Genomic DNA, 16981 nt, shown 5'->3' on the forward strand with positions numbered 1-16981 from the left:
TGGGCAGAGCTGGGCCACAGCGACCCTGGAGTGAAGCAGGGTGACCTCGGTGAGCAAACCCCTCCCTGCCCTGCTCATGGAGTCGCACCCTTCCGTGACCCCACAGATAGGAGCCACGGCACAGCTGTGCCCCTTCCCCACGCCACGGGACCAGTTACTGTGTGTGCTTTACCTCCTGTGACCCTCACGCCCGGGCAGTGGGACTTGCACTGTTCTCCAGAGGGGTAGACAGAGTCTCAGAGGCACGAGTGACCTGTCCAAGGCCCGCCAGCCAGCCAGGACTTGGAGCTCAGGGCGTGTCTGGCCCCAGAGCCCACTCTCGGCCTCAGATCCCCACAGCCTCTCTAGGGACGGTCTCCCGATCCTGGAAGGCCAGCCCACTCTGCCGTAGCCCCCCAGGGGCTACCCGGTCAGGACACGTGTGGCAGATGTTGCAGGGTGCACTGTGTTGGAGGCGGAGGCCATGGACCCCAGGTTCCCAGGCCAGCCAGCCCAGGGAGCAGCAGCACCACAGGAGGCCCACGAGGAGGCCAGCAGAGGCCAGCAGCAGAGAGGAGGCCAGCGCCATCCCCTGTAACCCAGGGCCTGCCAAGGAAAAGGGAGTCCAGTTAGCCATAGCCTGGGCCCACAGTCCCGTCCCCCTCACCTGGACAGGGACGAGTGTGGGAAGAGCAGGAATGCACATCACCAACAGCCGTCTGTCTACCTTCCAAAACTGTGTCCTCCTGGGCAGGGTCCCCGCTTCCTGGGGGGCTTGTCTGGGCCGTGATCTGGAGGGGGTCTGCAGAGCTGAGAGCCAGGGGCTCAGAGGCGTTGTCATGTGTGCTCCTGGTCCATCTGGGTACTGCAGAGGGACCTGCAGAGGGACCTGCAGTGGGCAGTGACCGCTAGCACACAAGGGCTGCCCCTCCTGGGCACCTCCTCCTGCGGCCTCTGAGTTGGCCTCTCTGAGTGCTTCCGTTTTACAGGCAACGAAAGTCATTGAGCCTCCAAGCTGAAGTCTCTTGCCAAGGTCACACAGTGGGAGGGGAGGAGGGCGTTTGGACGCCCCCATGTGGGAGCCACTCTGAGTGACTCGCACCTTCCATCCTGAAGTGAGAGGCTCTGACCATCACATACCAGGCGAGCGCTCTTCACTGAGCTACAGCCCTAGCCCGGGTCACTACATTTCTATCACTACATTTCCCAGTGACCTGGACGCGGTCCCGGTCCAGGAAGTTGAGGGCGTGTCTTCAGGTGTAGGCGGGTCACCCCTGGGTTGAGCCACACTCACCTGTTCCTTTGTAATCCTGCCCCTTTGCCCTGTTTGGGATAGAATGTTCCATGGAAACGCCCTTTGTGTGTCCCCTTCTCTTACTGTGCCCCTGGGCATGGCCTTCCTATATGTCAGTCAACCTGCTAGACTCAGCCCCCTCAAACCCAACCCCTTGCTTCATTTGAATGGTTTCTCCTCAATAAAAGGGGTCAGCACGCGCACGTGTGTGTGTGTGTGTGTGTGTTTTCTCTCTCTCTCTCTCTCTCTCTCTCTCTCTCTCTCTCTCTGCGGAGCAGTCACAGGACCCAAAGAAAAAGGTACCTCTGTCTCTTGTGAGGTCATTTCGTGCAGCCCAGTTCCCCTGCAGTGACCCTGACGCCCCCAGCCTGGCTCCCGAGCTCCTTCTCAGGAGGGGACAGTGCATAGGCGAACCAAGCACCTTCTGTGCCCTAAGCACCACGGTCTGCAGGGCCCTGTCCCCGCAGTGCCTCCCTGCAGCTCCTGCGGACTCTGAATGGGCGTATCCCCCATTTCTTAGAGAAGGACCCAGAGGCGTGGAGCTTTTCATTCTCCCACTCATCTGAACAGTGTTTCCAGGCAGCCCCAGCTGCTCCAGGGACAGGGGGAGGGACAGACGGACAGAAAGTCCATGGGCTGCGGCAGGAGGATCAGGAGTTGAGAGCCAGCCCAGCAATTTAGCGAGGCCCTAAGCAACTCAGTGAGCCCTTGTGTCTAAATAAAATATTTAAAAAGGTGGGGGGGAGTGGTTAATAGCCTCCAGGTTCAATCCCTGGTGCCAAAAAAAGAAGAGTTAAGCCGAGACCTGGCTGGAGGGGAGAGGTGATCCTGAGAGCTCTGAAGAAGAGACTTGGAGTGTTGTCTCTGGCTTTGTGACCTTGAGCAAGACACAGACTCTCTCCAAGACCTCAGTTTCTCCACGTTGATGGTTTTGAAAGTGTCTCGAGGGTGATGAACCCAGGACCCTCGGACAGACGTCAGGCAGCCGGGTGAGGCCCCCGGTTCCAATGACACAGAACATCTCTCCTTTTGATGTTGCCCGGTGCCAGGGCCCATCCGAGACGGTTGCCACTCGTCATCACGTACAAGCGCTGAACTGGCTCCTCTCGGTGCTGCTCCCACTCCGCCTGCTGCCCGACCTCCTCAGCCCTTCCTGGGGCTCCCCTGCCTCCTGCCTCCCCACCTTCTGCCCCAGAGCCTCCCTGGCAGCCGTTCTGCAGGGCCCAGACCACACCCGTCACTGACCTCTACAGCTAGCTGGTGGCCAGGAGCCCTGGTCACTGCCGTCACCACAGTTGTCCATGCCCCAGGGGTCACACACCAGGCTCGGTGGGATGCACCTGCCATTCTGACAGCGGAAATAGGCTCCACAGGGTCCTGGGGAGAGAGGGGACAGCTGGATGAGGACCCTGGATCCACAGGGTGTGTGGCCCTGTAGGGAGATGGGGGTGAGAGCAGGGGGCTGTCAGGAGATCCCAGACAGGAGCATGACAAGGGCAGGAGGGGTCAGATGGATGAGGATGAGCCCCTGGTGGTGGCAGCTAACACTGAGTTTCTGTTCTGTGCCAGGCAGGGCTCTAAGCGTCTCACCCCAGCTTACTTAGTCCTCCCAGCAAACCCATGGAGTACATACTGCTGTTGACCCCATTTAAGATAAGAAGACTGAAGCACAGAGAGGTTAAGTCCCCTGACCAAGGTCACACAGCTTGTATGTAAGTCTGAGGCAAGCTGGTTCTAAATCCTGTGCTAATAAATTAACACTGGCACATGGTGGTGCGGGTGGATCTGCACACGTGTGCACACACTGTTGAGTTTCTCAGTGAGCCTCACACCCCCAGCAAACCCTTGGGTTTTACACTTGCCTTGCACTTGCCCTCAGCTCCTCCTGGAATTCTCTCTCCTGGCAGCCCCTGACTCATGCTCCTCCCATCACTCAAGTGTGACCTTACCTGTCAGCCTTCCCCATCCTGAGGAAGCCCACCCCCCTCACCCATACTCCTCCCTCCCTCCTGATTTGGGGTCCTCTGCAGCACTCGCTGCATCTGCAGAGCAGATTCACTGGCTGATTTGCTTATGGTCTCTCCCCACCCAGGTCAGTTGCTGGGGCAGGGAGCTACTTTTTTGTTCACTGCTCTATCCCTAAAGCCGAGGGCAGCCCGCAGCACATAGCAGGTGCTCAGCTAATACTCATTAATGAACAAACGTGCACACGGGAGAGAACGGTGTGACTCCCTGCGCAGGGTCAGGCAGCCAGGCTGGCACACCTGGCATCCCGTGCACTGGACGAAGCTAGCTCACCTGGGACTGACCATCACCACACTCAGCCGTGCACATGGGACCTGGGCCTGGCCAATCAGAGCATTCTATTTTCTGGCTGCATTAATGGACACATGCCCCATGATCAGATTTGGCCTCAGGACTTTTGCTAGAACTGTAAGAAAACTCACTCGCTCTCTATTTCCCGAGGGTGGAACTGTAAGGGTGACTGTGGACTTGAAGCTACAGGGTCACTTTGTTGCCAAGTCAAAGAGGAGCTGCCTGAGATGGAAACCACACAGATTCACACCGTGCACCCACGGACGGAGAAAGGGAATGCAGAGACAGCGCTTGAACTCCTGGATCCAGCTAGACCTGAGCCAATTCCTTAATATCCTGGTGTTTGGAGTCCCTCCAAAACTCTGAAGAGCTGTGACTTTCTTGGCGCGAGGCCACAGAAGTGAGAGAGGAGGGGGCAGCCGATGTCCTCCCCACCGCAGGAGAGTTGTAACAGGACAGGAGCTTTGGCATCTAGAGCCGACAGGACCCAGAGAGGGGCCCTCTAGACGCTATTAGTCATGGCCCCGGGGATCTAGGGTACTTCATGAAGTTGCTGGGCGAGGTGGCACATGCCTGTAGTTCCAGCAGCTCTGGAAGCTGAGACAGAAGGATCACAAGTTTAGGGACAGCCTCAGCAACTTAACAAGGCCCTCAGCAACTCAGTGAGAACCTGCCTCTAAATAAAAAATATAAAGGGCTGAGGATGTGGCTCATTGGTTGAGCGCCCCTGGGTTCAATCCATGGTACAAAAAAAAAAAAAAATATATATATATATATATATATATATATATATATATATATATATATATATATCTCATATAGTTTATCCCAGAGCCAGCAACTGTGGTAGCAAAGGGGGTCTAAAATCCAAAATTCAGAGAATGCACAATTCCAGGGAGGAAGAAAGGAGACATTTGACTAAGGGGACAAATGAGACGGCGTGGGTGGGCGTGTTCCCACCAGCTCGCTGTGACAGGGCTGCCCAGGGCCCGCTGCCAAGGCCTGGTTCTTCCTGACCCTGTGCTGGCGCGAAAGTGCTCACCGTCCTGTTAGTCCTCTCACTGGGGATTTCCGGGAATGGCCATAAAGCTTCCAGGCTTTGGGAGCTGATCTGCTCACCATCACTGCAGATGATGGGACATCGGCAGATGGCTGCAGTCCTAGGAGAACCCGTCAGGGCTAAAGCCTCAAACTCAGTTTAAACTGAAGAACATCTTCCAGCATGAAAGGTCAGCAGCTTGACTTGTGAGTGGGGAGGTCTCAGGCACCCAACCTTCTGGGCCAATTCCCACCTATGATGTGAGGGTAACAGTTCTGGCCAGAAGCCAGGTGCAGTGGCACGTGCCTATAATCCCTGGGCCTGGGGAGGCTGTAGCAGGAGGATCTCAAGTTTGAGGCTAACCTCCACAAGGTAGTGAGAACATCTCAAAATTTTTAAAAAATAATAATAACACTGGCCAGCAGAGTTGCTGTGAGGCCTGCCGGAGCCCAGCGGACCACGCAGTGCTTAATGAACCAGGACCATTAACTTCCCCTCCCAGAGGCCCCTGTTGCTGGAGTGTGTGTCCATTACCTGCAATCACCAGAGGCCTGACCATGCCCTCTGCAAACCTCTGAAGGGCTGAGCAGGAGAGAGGACCAGTGTGTGACTCGTTTAAGTGTGTAAGGTGGCACTGCCTGTGCATAGGTGTGTAGGACGTGAGTGGTGTGTTGCATGGTGGAGGGTGGGGTGTGCACTTGGTGAGCTGTGTGAGTGTGCACGGCTGTGCCCGCAGCTGTAGGGCGGCCATCTGGTGGAAGCCAGATTCACGGGGTTCTTTGGGTCTGGAATGTCCCTCACTGGGACACCCCACCTTGCCCCCTGGTCACCACCTCCTACCCTCTGTCAGGACCCATGGCCCTCCACCTTCTGTGCCCCCACCTTGCCCTGCTCTCTGCAACCCGTGTGCTGGGCCCTCTCCTGCCCTTCAGCCCCAACTCACCCAGCCGGAAAGAGGTGACTTCACCCACAAAGTCCACGCGGGGCTGGCGGCCTCTAGTGACCAGGCGCAGCCCTAGGGAGCTTCCCGAGGATGCCACCGGGGCCGGGATGGTCAGGCCGCAGAGGGGAGGCCCCAGGGGCCGGGGCGCCCCCGGCGGCCCCTCGTAGAACTGCAGGTAGGAGCCTGGGGCGCACGGGTCTGTGGGCGCCAGGAAGGAGACGTTGGGCTCCCGGGCCCCCGAGGTCAGGCTGTAGACGAGGAAGAAGTGGAATTGGAAGCGGATCCTGTCGCCTGCGGCTGCTGCGTGCATCCAAAGCCCGCAGTCCGTGTGCGGAGCCACGAAGTAGAACTTGCGCGACGCGGAGTGCGAGCGCAGCAGCAGCGCGTCCCCGCGCCAGGCCTGCCCGCACAGGTCCACCAGGTCGGCTGCGGGGAAAGGCAAGTCCCGGGTCAATTCCAAACCTGAGCCCTCTGTGACCCCAAGCAAGTGTCTCACCCTCTCCGAGCCTCAGTTTCATCAGGGAAAATGAGGATGATTAAGCAATCCCAGAATTTTGTTGAGGACTGAGCGATTTAATTTAATTCAACTCCACAGCCCCTTATCCCACAGCCCACAGCCCTGGGTGTGTTTCAGAATTGTCCACAGCACAGAAAAAATGAAAGTAACGCGATGTATGTATGTTCTATTAAGCTGCAGTCAAATGACATCCACAGCAGCTCTCCGAGAACAAATACCATCTCCAGAGCTCCCCACGGACAGTCACCCCAAGTGGGGCAGACAGGGGCGGTCCACAGCCGCCGGCTAGTCCCGGCCTAGTGCTGCACTGTGAATGTTGGAATCGCAACCAAAGGATTGTGGACTCTGGTCAGGGCTCTGGACAGCACCTGGCAGTTAACAACAGATACTTAAGTGTCAGCTACTACTATTACCTTATTCAAGGATGGAGTGGACACATTTGGGTGCTAAAGGGACTAAGTTTTATGCTCCTAATCTTCTTTGCCAGGCTTGGGAAGGGGCTGGTAACTTGATTCTGAACAATGAGACTGAAGGAAAATCTGCTGGGAGACCCTAAGTTTCCTAGGTTTTCCTCCCCATAAAAAAGAGGGAGTGCTGTGTGGTGAGGAGTCCCTTTTTCTTCAGGCTTCTGAAACAGTTGATTGAGGGTGTGATGTCTGGAGCTGCAACAGTCATCTTACAAGGTGAGGTGGTGAGACTCACAGGGAAATGCTCACACAGCTGAGCTGCTGACTTAGCTCTGGAATCACCTACAGCCATTTTTTTTTTCCAATACTGGGGATTGAACCCAGCCTTGCTTTACCACCAAGTTACAGCCCCACGCTCGCCTGGCATGCGTGCAGCCTGGGTTCGATCCTCAGCACCACATACAAACAAAGATGTTGTGTCCGCCAAAAACTAAAAAATAAATATTAAAAAATTCTCTCTCGGGTCTGGGGATGTGGCTCAAGCGGTAGCGCGCTCGCCTGGCATGCGTGCGGCCTGGGTTCGATCCTCAGCACCACATACAAACAAAGATGTTGTGTCCGCCAAAAACTAAAAAATAAATATTAAAAAATTCTCTCTCTTAAAAAAAAAAAAAGTTACAGCCCCAGTCTTTTTTATGTTTTGTGTTGAGCAGGGTTTCACTAAGTGGCTGAGGTTGGTCTTGAACTTTTGATCTTCCTGCCTGAGCCCCCCCCCCCCAATTACCAAGATTATAGGCAGGCGTGTGCCTCTGCGTCTAGCTTCAGCCTTTCGTAAGGGAAACAGTGTCTTTACGTTTAAGCTCCATCTAGTATGTTACTTACAGACCAAAACATCCCCCTCTAATTTCGAGGATTAGATGAGAAAATGTGTAAGTGTCCACACTACGATGATTTTTCTAAGCACAGGGATGGAAGAGGAGGTGGGTCGCCCCGGCAAGGCGGGAGCTCCAGGACCAGCCAGGATGTTGGGCTTCAAGGAGAAGGTCTTTCCCTGGGCTCAGGGTGTGTCTGTGTAGACGCGCTGTTGTCAGAGCCTGCCTTGGAAGGAGGGAGTTCAGAAAGGGAAGAAATTGGACTGGGGTCGTGCTGAGTACTAGGGCTCTTGCCTAGCGTGGGGGAAGCACTGAGTTCGATTCTCAGCACCGCATATAAATAAGTAAAATCAAATTTAAAACGTGAGGAAATTGGAGCTGGGGTGGCAGACAAGCCCGTGAATCCAGCAACTTGGGAGGCTGAGGCAGGGGACACAGGTGTCAGGCCAACCGGGCAACTCAGTGAGACCCTGTCTCAAGATAAAAAACAAAAAAGGGCTGGGGATGTAGCTCACGGGTAGAGCACCCCTGGGTTCAGTACCCAGAAATAAATTTTTATATAAATAAAAGTAGAATGACCTTGTAAAGGTCAGGCGGGCAGAGCTCAGGGGAACTGTGCTCGCCTAGCTGGGCGAGGCCCTGGTCCTTCTCTAGTATCAGGAAGAGAAAAGAAAAAAAGGAAGAAGAAAAAGGAAAGAGTGAGTCAATTGGGCCACTCCCTGTGCCAGGCAGAGGGCCTGGTGTGGGTGACCTCGTCGTGTGGGCACAGTGGTGGTCCCTGACGCTTGTCCTGTCTCATCCTTTTTAGGTCTGGGTAGGAACCAGGGCCCGGCTCACCCCAGGCCTTGCCTCACCACCAGGCCTACCCAGCCCTTTGCTGCAGGACCCGAGACCTGGAGGGTTGAAGGATGAGGAGGGGCAGGGACGTGTCACAGGCAGGGTGCAAGGACACCTGATTCCCAAGCCACGATAGTTTGCATTTCAAGCAATTATCCTGCCTGCCCCCAGGCCCCTGCTTCTGGGTGACTTGGAGCTCTGGCCTCTGGAAGGGTTTGGGGTGGACATGGGGATACCAAGCAAGACCGGGCACAGGGCTTCCCAGCCCCTTCCACTCAAGGGGGCCCAGTCCCTCGGGCTGAGTGGACTGGGGGGACACAGTCTCCAGAGTGACGGGGCTGAGCCTCCTGGGTGCTCTGGCTGGGCCCACACTCACCTGTCTCCGGAGCAGATGCAGCCAGGGCGGCCATCCCCAGCAGGAGCAGCCTCCGGGGCCGGAGCAGCCCACAGGTGGCCATCCAGCAATGGTGCGCCCAGCAGCTGGCGACCTGAAGATCCTTGGGGCCACGGGGACGGGCCTGGCCCACTAGTGGGGCAGCTGGCAGGACACAAGGACAGGGAGGCATGTCCACCAGTGACTGTGGCCTCTGCACTGTGGTCGCTGGGCTCCCCCTTCTAGACCCATCTCCTGTGGGACGGGATTGTGTCGAGGGTTGCCATGGAGATTTGGGGCCAGAGTGGAGCCCTGGGAGAGGAGGCTGGGAGGACTCGGCTCACCCCCTGCCAGACAGGAACCAGGAACTCACATCCGGCCCAGCCACGGGCCTCTAGAGAGGGCCCCAGGCCAGGAGAGCTGTGGCCTTGGCCTTCAGACCCAGCTCACGGGAGGCTGCAGATGCCTATGGAGCCTCTCTGAGGGTCCAGAGAAGCGGCATGTGCAGAAGCAGCAGGGGACCAGGCGGCTGCTCCTTGACGGGCTGAGCTCCTGCCACACGGAGCGTGTCCCCTCTGCCCCAAGTGCTCTTCTCCACTGGTGTCCGTGGCTGGTGTCTGCAGGTCATTGTGTCACGGCTCACATGTCACCGCCCCAGACCACTCTTTCCTGGCCTCTTGTCAATAGTGTTCCCTCCTGTCCCTCAATCCCAGCTCTCTGAAATGGCACCCTGTCCGCACTCTCTGGAATCATCCTCGGTGTTGTCCTGTGGTGCCAGGGCCTCTACCCCAAGCCACAACCCCAGATGTTCCAGTCAGCTCTCTCGCCACTGGGACCAAAAGGCCTGACAAGAGCGACTTTAGAGGAGGAGAAGTCTATTTGGCGCTCATGGTTCCCGAGGTCTCAGCCCGTAGAGGACCAACTCTATGGCTCTGGCCCGAGGTGAGGCAGATGTCATGGTGGGAAGGTGTGGTGGAGGACAGCAGCTCAGGACAGGACAGAGAGCTCTCACTCACCAGGGACAAAAGCAGGTCCCCAGGGCACCACCTCCTCCAGCCACACCCCACCTGCCTACAGTTGCCAGCCAGTTAATCCATTCAAGTGGATTCATACACTGATTGGATTAGGGCTCTCAAAGCTCAGTTGCTTCACCTCTGCACTTTCTTGCACTGTCTAACCAGAGCCTTCAGGGGACACCTTGTATCTAAACCAGAACGGGACTGAACCCAGGAGAGAAGGGGGTGTTATCTAACTATATGGGTCCTTGGGGGAACTTGACTGGCATCTTTAGTGCTAGAGAAAAATGTCCTCTAGGGGGCAGTGGAAGAATGAGGGGTGAGGAATGAGGAATCCTGCATGCACCCCAGAAACACAAGGGGAGGCTGCAGGACGCCCAGGAAGGTGGCAGCTCACCTGGAAGCCCAGCTCTTGGCACCTCGGCCGAGGGCTCTGTCTCGTTCTATTCCAGGTCACTGGGGAGAAGAACAGCTGCTCTCCTCACCCAGGTGCCCTTTTTATTCTGTAAACTAGGGCAGCAGGACTTCAAAGGCTGAGCCTCGGCATGGGCTGGTGCACTGAGGGTATCGCATCTCTGTGCCTCGGGCTTTTGTGAAAACTTCATCTGTGGAAGGGGCTCAGTGGTGGAGCGCTTGCCTAGCGTGCAGGAGGCCCTGGGTTCAATCCCCTGTACTGCAATAAAGAAAAAAAGGGGGGGGGAATCACAGTTTGGCGTTACAAGAACCAGGGCTATGGGAACAGAGAGTGGGGCACCCCCCTCACCTGGGCAGAAAAGTCATAGAATAGTAAACTAAACCTGTGTTCATAACGTCAGCAAGTAATCAACACTTAATAACAAAATGTGTTGAGTGCTTACTGTTGGTAGGGATTGTTTGCCTGACTGTTTCATCTATTCTTCACCATAATGCCAGGGGGTAGTGCTATTAACCTCAATTTACAGATGAAAAAAACTAAGGCACAAAGATGTTAAGTATAGAGATGTTACATAACTAGCAAGTGGGGAGCAGTGTGGTTTCGCAGAGGAGGAATTGTCTGTGCTGAAATCTGAAGTCTGGAGAGAACCCAGCTCCGTGAAGAGCAGGTCAACAGGAGAAGCACACACCTAGCCTGGGAGGCTGGGAGAGCCCACCTTTGAGTTTTTTCCCAGACATGGGAGAAAGCACCCCCTTCTGGCCTCAGAGGGCCATGCATGATGCATACAGGCCAAGCAGGGCACTTGGGTTTGTTCCAGTGGGAGTGGCAGAGTCAGGATTTTTTCTTTCTTTTTTTTTTTAAAGAGAGAGTGAGAGAGGGAGAGAGAGAGGAGAGAGAGAGAATTTCAATATTTATTTTTCAGTTATCGGCGGACACAACATCTTTGTTTGTATGTGGTGCTGAGGATCGAACCCGGGCCGCACGCACACCAGGCGAGCGCGCTACCGCTGGAGCCACATCCCCAGCCCCAGAGTCAGGATTTGAACCCAGGGTCTGTCTGACTTCCAAATACATAGTCTTCCCATGACAGCAACATTAAGCAAGGTTTCTCAACATCAAATCATGTGGGGAGACAGTTTTTTCCCCTTTCTGTTGCCTATATATTGGCAGAAGTTGTTAATATCTCACAATACAAAACTCAAGAACGGCTGGGCACCATAGCCCTCGCCTGTAATCCCAGCTTTGTGGAAGGCAGAGCCAGAGGATCACAAATTCAAGGCCATGTTGGGCAACTTAGTGAGACCCTGTCTCAGAATAGAAAATGAAAAGGAGGGCTGGGGTTGTGGCTCAGCGGTAAAGCACACACCTAGCACGTGCGAGGCCCTGGGTTGGATCCTCAGCACCACATAAAATAAAGGTATTGTGTCCAACTAAAACTAAATAAAATAAAATTTTTAAAATAATAAAAAAGAAAATGAAAAAAGGTTGGGGATATAGTTCTGCGGTAAAGCACCCCTGGGTTCAATCCTCAGTACCAAAAAAAAAAAAAAAACCAGCAAAATATAAACCATGCACAGTGGTGCATGCCTATAATTCCAGCCAATCAGAAGGCTGAGGCAGGAGAATGGCAAATTCAAGGTCAGCCACAGCAAGTTAGTGAGATCCTGTCTCAAAAAAAGGGGGGATCTGGGGTACAGCTCAGTGGTAGAGCACCCCTGGGTTAAATCCTTAGTATGGAAAACAAAATACCCCACACACTCCCGAAAGTCAAAAAAATATATATATCTTTCAAATCTGCCAAGCTTTGCTGTTGTTGAAACCTGGCAAACAACATAAAGAGCTAAACTAGGGTCGATCAATCTGGTGGATAGACCGAGGACACTGACGGGATCCTGGGGCAGCACACGTGCCCGTGGTGGGGGCTTCTTAGGGTGCGGACTGCACAGAGAATACCTGACCGACAGACAGACGCTTAGCCGTGCTGTGAGACCTGCCCCCACCACAGACGCCAACCAAGAACACACAGGAGAGAAAGGGGCCTGGGCCAATAGAGACACCATACAGAATTTTTCCATGCGTCATAATCCTCCAGGAGCAGGAATGACAAAAAGATACAATGGGCCAGACTCGGGTGAAATACACGGTAAATGAAACGATGTTCTGGCAGAATAAATTGTCTAAATTACACAATAAACAGCTTCTTCCTGACACCCTAAAACGATTCCCACAGCACAAAGAGACAGATATTCAAGCATGAAGACATCCTCACCTCTGACACTATGTGTCCTTTTTTTAAAAAAAAATATTTTTTAGTTGTCAATGGACCTTTATTTTATCTATTTACATGCAGTGCTGAGAATCGAACCAGTGCCTCACCCATGCTAGGCAAGTGCTCTCCACCCCCAGCCCTATGTGTCCACCTTTCCTGTAAATAGACTGACCATAATCCAATAGGTTGACTTCATAACCTGATTACCCCATCAGGTCAAACCATAATCATAATTTGTATTCCTAGCCTCCAGAATTATGAAAGAATAATTTGGGGGCTGGGGTTGTGGCTCAGCAGTAGAGTGCTCGCTTAGCACATTCGAGGCCCTGGGTTGGATCCTCAGCCACATAAAAATAAATAAAATAAAGGTATTGTGTTCAATCACAACTAAAAATAAATATTTTTTTTTTAAAGAGAGAGTGAGAGAGGAGAGAGAGAGAGAGAATTTTTAATATTTATTTTTTAGTTCTCGGCGGACACAACATCTTTGTTGGTATGTGGTGCTGAGGATCGAACCCGGGCCGCACGCATGCCAGGCGAGCGCGCTACCGCTTGAGCCACATCCCCAGCCCCTAAAAATAAATATTAAAAAATAATTTGCGGGCTGGGGATGTGGCTCAAGCGGTAGCGCGCTCGTCTGGCATGCGTGCGGCCCGGGTTCGATCCTCAGCACCACATACCAACAAAGATGTTGTGTCCGCCAAAAAAACAAAAAATAAATAAATATTTAAAAAAAATAATAATAATTTGGGTTTTTAAATTTATTTTACTTTTATTCTTTTTGGTACTGAGGCTAGAACTCAGGGGCTCTTTTACTCCCAAGCTACATCCCCAGCTTATCCCCCGCCCCACAGGCACTTATTTTTTGAGACAGGGTCCTGCTAAAATTACTAAAACTGGCCTAGAACTTGCTATCCTCCTGCCTCAGCCTCCCCAGTTGCTGGGATTATAGGTGTGCACTGTAATGCCAGATTCGTGGGATCCCAATAGACCTCCAGGAGCCGAATCTGATGCAATCACACAAGAGTCTTTATTGCAAGCTCGAGCCTGGACTCACAACCATTTCTGATGCAGTGGTCCCAGGGAGTGAGTCCCAGCCCTTTGTTCAGTGAGATTTTATAGGTTTTGGGGGGATACTCTATGCGTCACAACATCACACAGCAAATCATTTCTTACTGCGGGAAAGTCAAACGACAACTCTTAACATTGATTAGCACATTCACTGGCGGGAACAAGTTGGGTAAGGGTGATTGGTTAGTACAAGAGGGGGATTCCTTTGAACTGATTGGTGTAGGCCACGAGGGGAGTACGTGCTGAACTACGTGGTTTCCCAACATGTTATCAACCACCATAAACTACTGGGGAGTCATCCCAAGTATTCTCCCTGTCTCATGTTGATTGCTGGTTGCTAGGGGGTTGCTAAGGGGTTACCTAGCTTAACTGAGTTAGGGACACCTGTTATTTACAGACTAACAACTCAGCAGGGTGGGTATGTGCTTAGGAGTGCTCTGTGGGGTTTTCTAAGGACAAGGGTCACGCCCCCTTCCTAAGGACAGACCTTGAGGTAGAAGCTGCTGTTATTTATTTATTTTCAAAAATGGAGTCACATCAGTTTCTCAGCACCACTACACCTAGATTTTTTTTTTAAGAGAGAGAGAGAGATAATTTTTTAATATTTATTTTTTAGTTTTCGGCGGACACAACATCTTTGTTGGTATGTGGTGCTGAGGATCCAACCCGGGCCGCACGCATGCCAGCGCGCTACCGCTTGAGCCACATCCTCAGCCCAAGATTTTTGTTTTTTAAGAGATGGGGTCCATGTTGTCCAAGCCAGCCTCAAACTTCTAGGGTCACGTGAGTGATCCTACTGCCTCAGCCTCCCATGTAGCAGGGAGTACAGGCACACACCACCACGCCTGGCTTTGTGTGCATTTTGAATGTATAGCTGGTGTTTTGAAGGTGGATTGAATGTAAAAGAGAGTGCAGGCAGCTCTGCAGGTAGGAATGTGGGGGGTCACCCACAATAGCAGGTTCTTAAAGCCACAAGAGGAGAAGAGATGATGGAGGGAGTGAGCACAGGCAGGGGAGAGAGGGCCAAAGATCTGCCCTGTAGGCCACTCAAGTTGGCAGGATGGAGAATGAGAAAGAAACAGCAAAGAACATTGGAGAGGAAGGGCCAGGGAGAGATGGGGAAACAAGGAAAGCGTGGTGTCCTGTGAGCTGAAGTGCTTCCTAGAGGAAGGAGTGAACACCTGGGTCAAATGCTGCTGATCGGTCTAGTAAAATAGAGTCTGAGCTTAACCATGATTCAACATCATGGAGGTCCTGGGCTACTTTCACATGGATGGTAGTAAAATTATGGGGGGGTCAAAAAAATTCAGGAGGCTGTTGTTTTGTACTATTTCCAGATTAAAAATCAAAATAGAAGCCAGGTGTTGTTGAGCACGCCTGTAATCCCAGCAGCTCAGGAGGCTGTGACAGGAAGATCCAGAGTTCAAAGCTCAGTTTCGGCAACAGCGAGGCACTGAGAAACTCAGTAAGACCCTGTCTCTAAATAAAACACACAACAGGGCTGGGGACTGGGCTCAGTGGTCAAGCGTCCTTGAGTTTAATCACCAGTGCCAAAAAAAAAAAAAAAAAAAAAAAGGCAGGGGCGGGGGTGGGGAGGTGGAGAGGGGAGAAGCAGCTGGGGAGGCTGGGGCTGGGGCTGGGGCTCAGTGGTGGCTCCCTTGCCTAGCATGTGTCAGGGTTCCATACCCAGCACCACATTAAAGTAAATAAAACAAAGGTATTTTAAGGTCCTTGCTTAGCATCTGGATGGTCATCTTAAGTGACAACCACCATTTTGAAGCCAGATTTAAAGTTAGGTAGTCAGTGTAGTTAGGTAAATCTAAATCGGGTGAAAATCTAAAACCGAGTGAAATCTAAAATGGAGGCCATGCTGAGAATGATTCCAGGAAACGCAGGACAACTCATGGAATGTTAATGAAGTCCTTGAAAAGGCCCTAGGCCAAAGTCCATCCCAAAGAAGTGATAACGAAGTCCTTCCTGACCAGATTACTTCTTTGGCCCACCTGTGTCCCACCCCTCGGGCCTTTCAACCCACATTCCATCACCAAAACTATAAAAAGGGGAGACAACCGCACTTCCACGGATTCCACCTCTTGGGTCCCCTTCTTCCTCCGGGAGAAGTCTTTTCTGCTGTCCTTTAATAAACTTCTACTCTCCAGTCTGACCTTGCCTCGGCGTGCTTCTCTGGTGTCATTCTTCAACATCGGGGAAGCAAGGACTCACAATTTTAAGGAAAAAGTTCCTCTTTCCTGGCCCATGGGCCTTTCTGAGAAAGGCTCCCCACTCCCTCATACCAGCCCCACCCCAACCCCTTGCATTAGGACCCCCGGTCTGATTCCTGGGCCTCCTGAACCCCAGCCTGCGTGGCCACTCCTGTGGAGAGGCGGCCTTTGTCAGCTCTGACAAATAAACTTTCTGTGATCTCCGCCTGGTCTCCGTCTCTCATTTCTTGCTTTCCCGTCTCTTATTCCTCGCTTTCCCTTCATTTTGGTGCCAAAACCGGGGATCACGTTCCCCAGTGTGCCTACTCCCCTCTTCCAGGGTCACTGAGCATCCCTGGGCCCCCCTCCAGACTCCATCTTGGGACCAGGCCCTCCATTCCACTGAGTGCCCTCTCCGCACCCACCACCAGACAGTTCATGTAGACCCCTGTCTCTGGTCGACCTAAACCACCTACGGGTCCTGGGAGGTGACCTTGATCCTCTGGCACTCCCAGGTTACCATGTGTGGTCGGGGGCACCCCGAGCCACAGCTTTCACAGTTACAGCTGATACCTACTGTCTATAGGCGGACTTTTATTTGGGTCTTGGGTTTTGAGAAAAAAAAACACCAAGGTGATTGGTTGGGAGTTGTTCCTGGTGAGAGCTCAGCCTTGGGTTAATCTCTTCAGCTTCTGCCCCTACTACATAGTCCCAGCCGGGGACCCAAGTGCTCTACGGGCTCCTGCCCCCACACTTACCCAGTGTTGGTGACTAACTGTCCTCTTGACTAGGTGATACTAGAGACTGGGGGACGCCCCACCTCTAAACCCGCCTCCACCACGGGTGGCTCCTTATCCATTCCCCCCAAATTCCCCTAGGCTGCCTCCTGGCTCACTTCTCTAACCTCTTGTAAGGGTCCGGCGAAGCGTCGGAGAAAGAGACCACACGAGACTAGCTCCATGCAATGGCAAGGGGGATTTATTAGGGATCCGTTCCAGCGCGCTGGGGCTCCGTGCTCACTCAAGAAGGGAGAGCAGCCCAGAGCCCAGAGCAGAGGTCAAGCAGAGCTTAAGTACACTTTTTGGAGAGGGCGGTGGGCTTTGCATACATCAGAACAAATCATCATGAGGCGCGGGAAAATTGAACAACAATTCTGATACATGATTAGTCCATTCATTGGTGGGAACAGAGCGGGCGGGGGTGATTGGTTACTCCTAAGCGGGGTACACATTTAAACTGATTGGTTCGGGCCCTGTGACAAACTGCACAGGGCCCTAGGCTGAATGGTCAGTAATCTGGGTGTAACAGAGGAATTTAATAATACCTAATCTTTTACATTTTAATTCAAGCTTTCCAGCTTAGAAAATTTACCCTTACACTCTCTCTTTCTCTCACCCCAGACCTAACCCCCCCAAAACTTATCTGCTTGGGC

The 16981-nt window shown here is 53.0% G+C and overlaps 1 protein-coding gene across 1 annotated transcript; it reads right to left on the reverse strand.

The window, feature by feature from the left end:
- Positions 1-325: 325 nt before the first annotated feature.
- On the reverse strand, positions 326-8910 carry LDLRAD2 (low density lipoprotein receptor class A domain containing 2; the record flags this gene model as incomplete). Its single annotated transcript, XM_081308168.1, has 4 exons — positions 8581-8910; positions 5572-5997; positions 2519-2650; positions 326-585 (listed from the first exon to the last, which is right to left on the reverse strand). Exons 1-4 carry the CDS (start codon positions 8768-8770, stop codon positions 326-328), a joined length of 1008 nt encoding a protein of 335 aa, XP_081164294.1. The 5' UTR covers positions 8771-8910.
- Positions 8911-16981: the final 8071 nt, after the last annotated feature.

Source organism: Spermophilus citellus (assembly GCF_964194105.1).
Source record: "Spermophilus citellus genome assembly, chromosome: 9".
Lineage (NCBI taxonomy): Eukaryota > Metazoa > Chordata > Mammalia > Rodentia > Sciuridae > Spermophilus > Spermophilus citellus.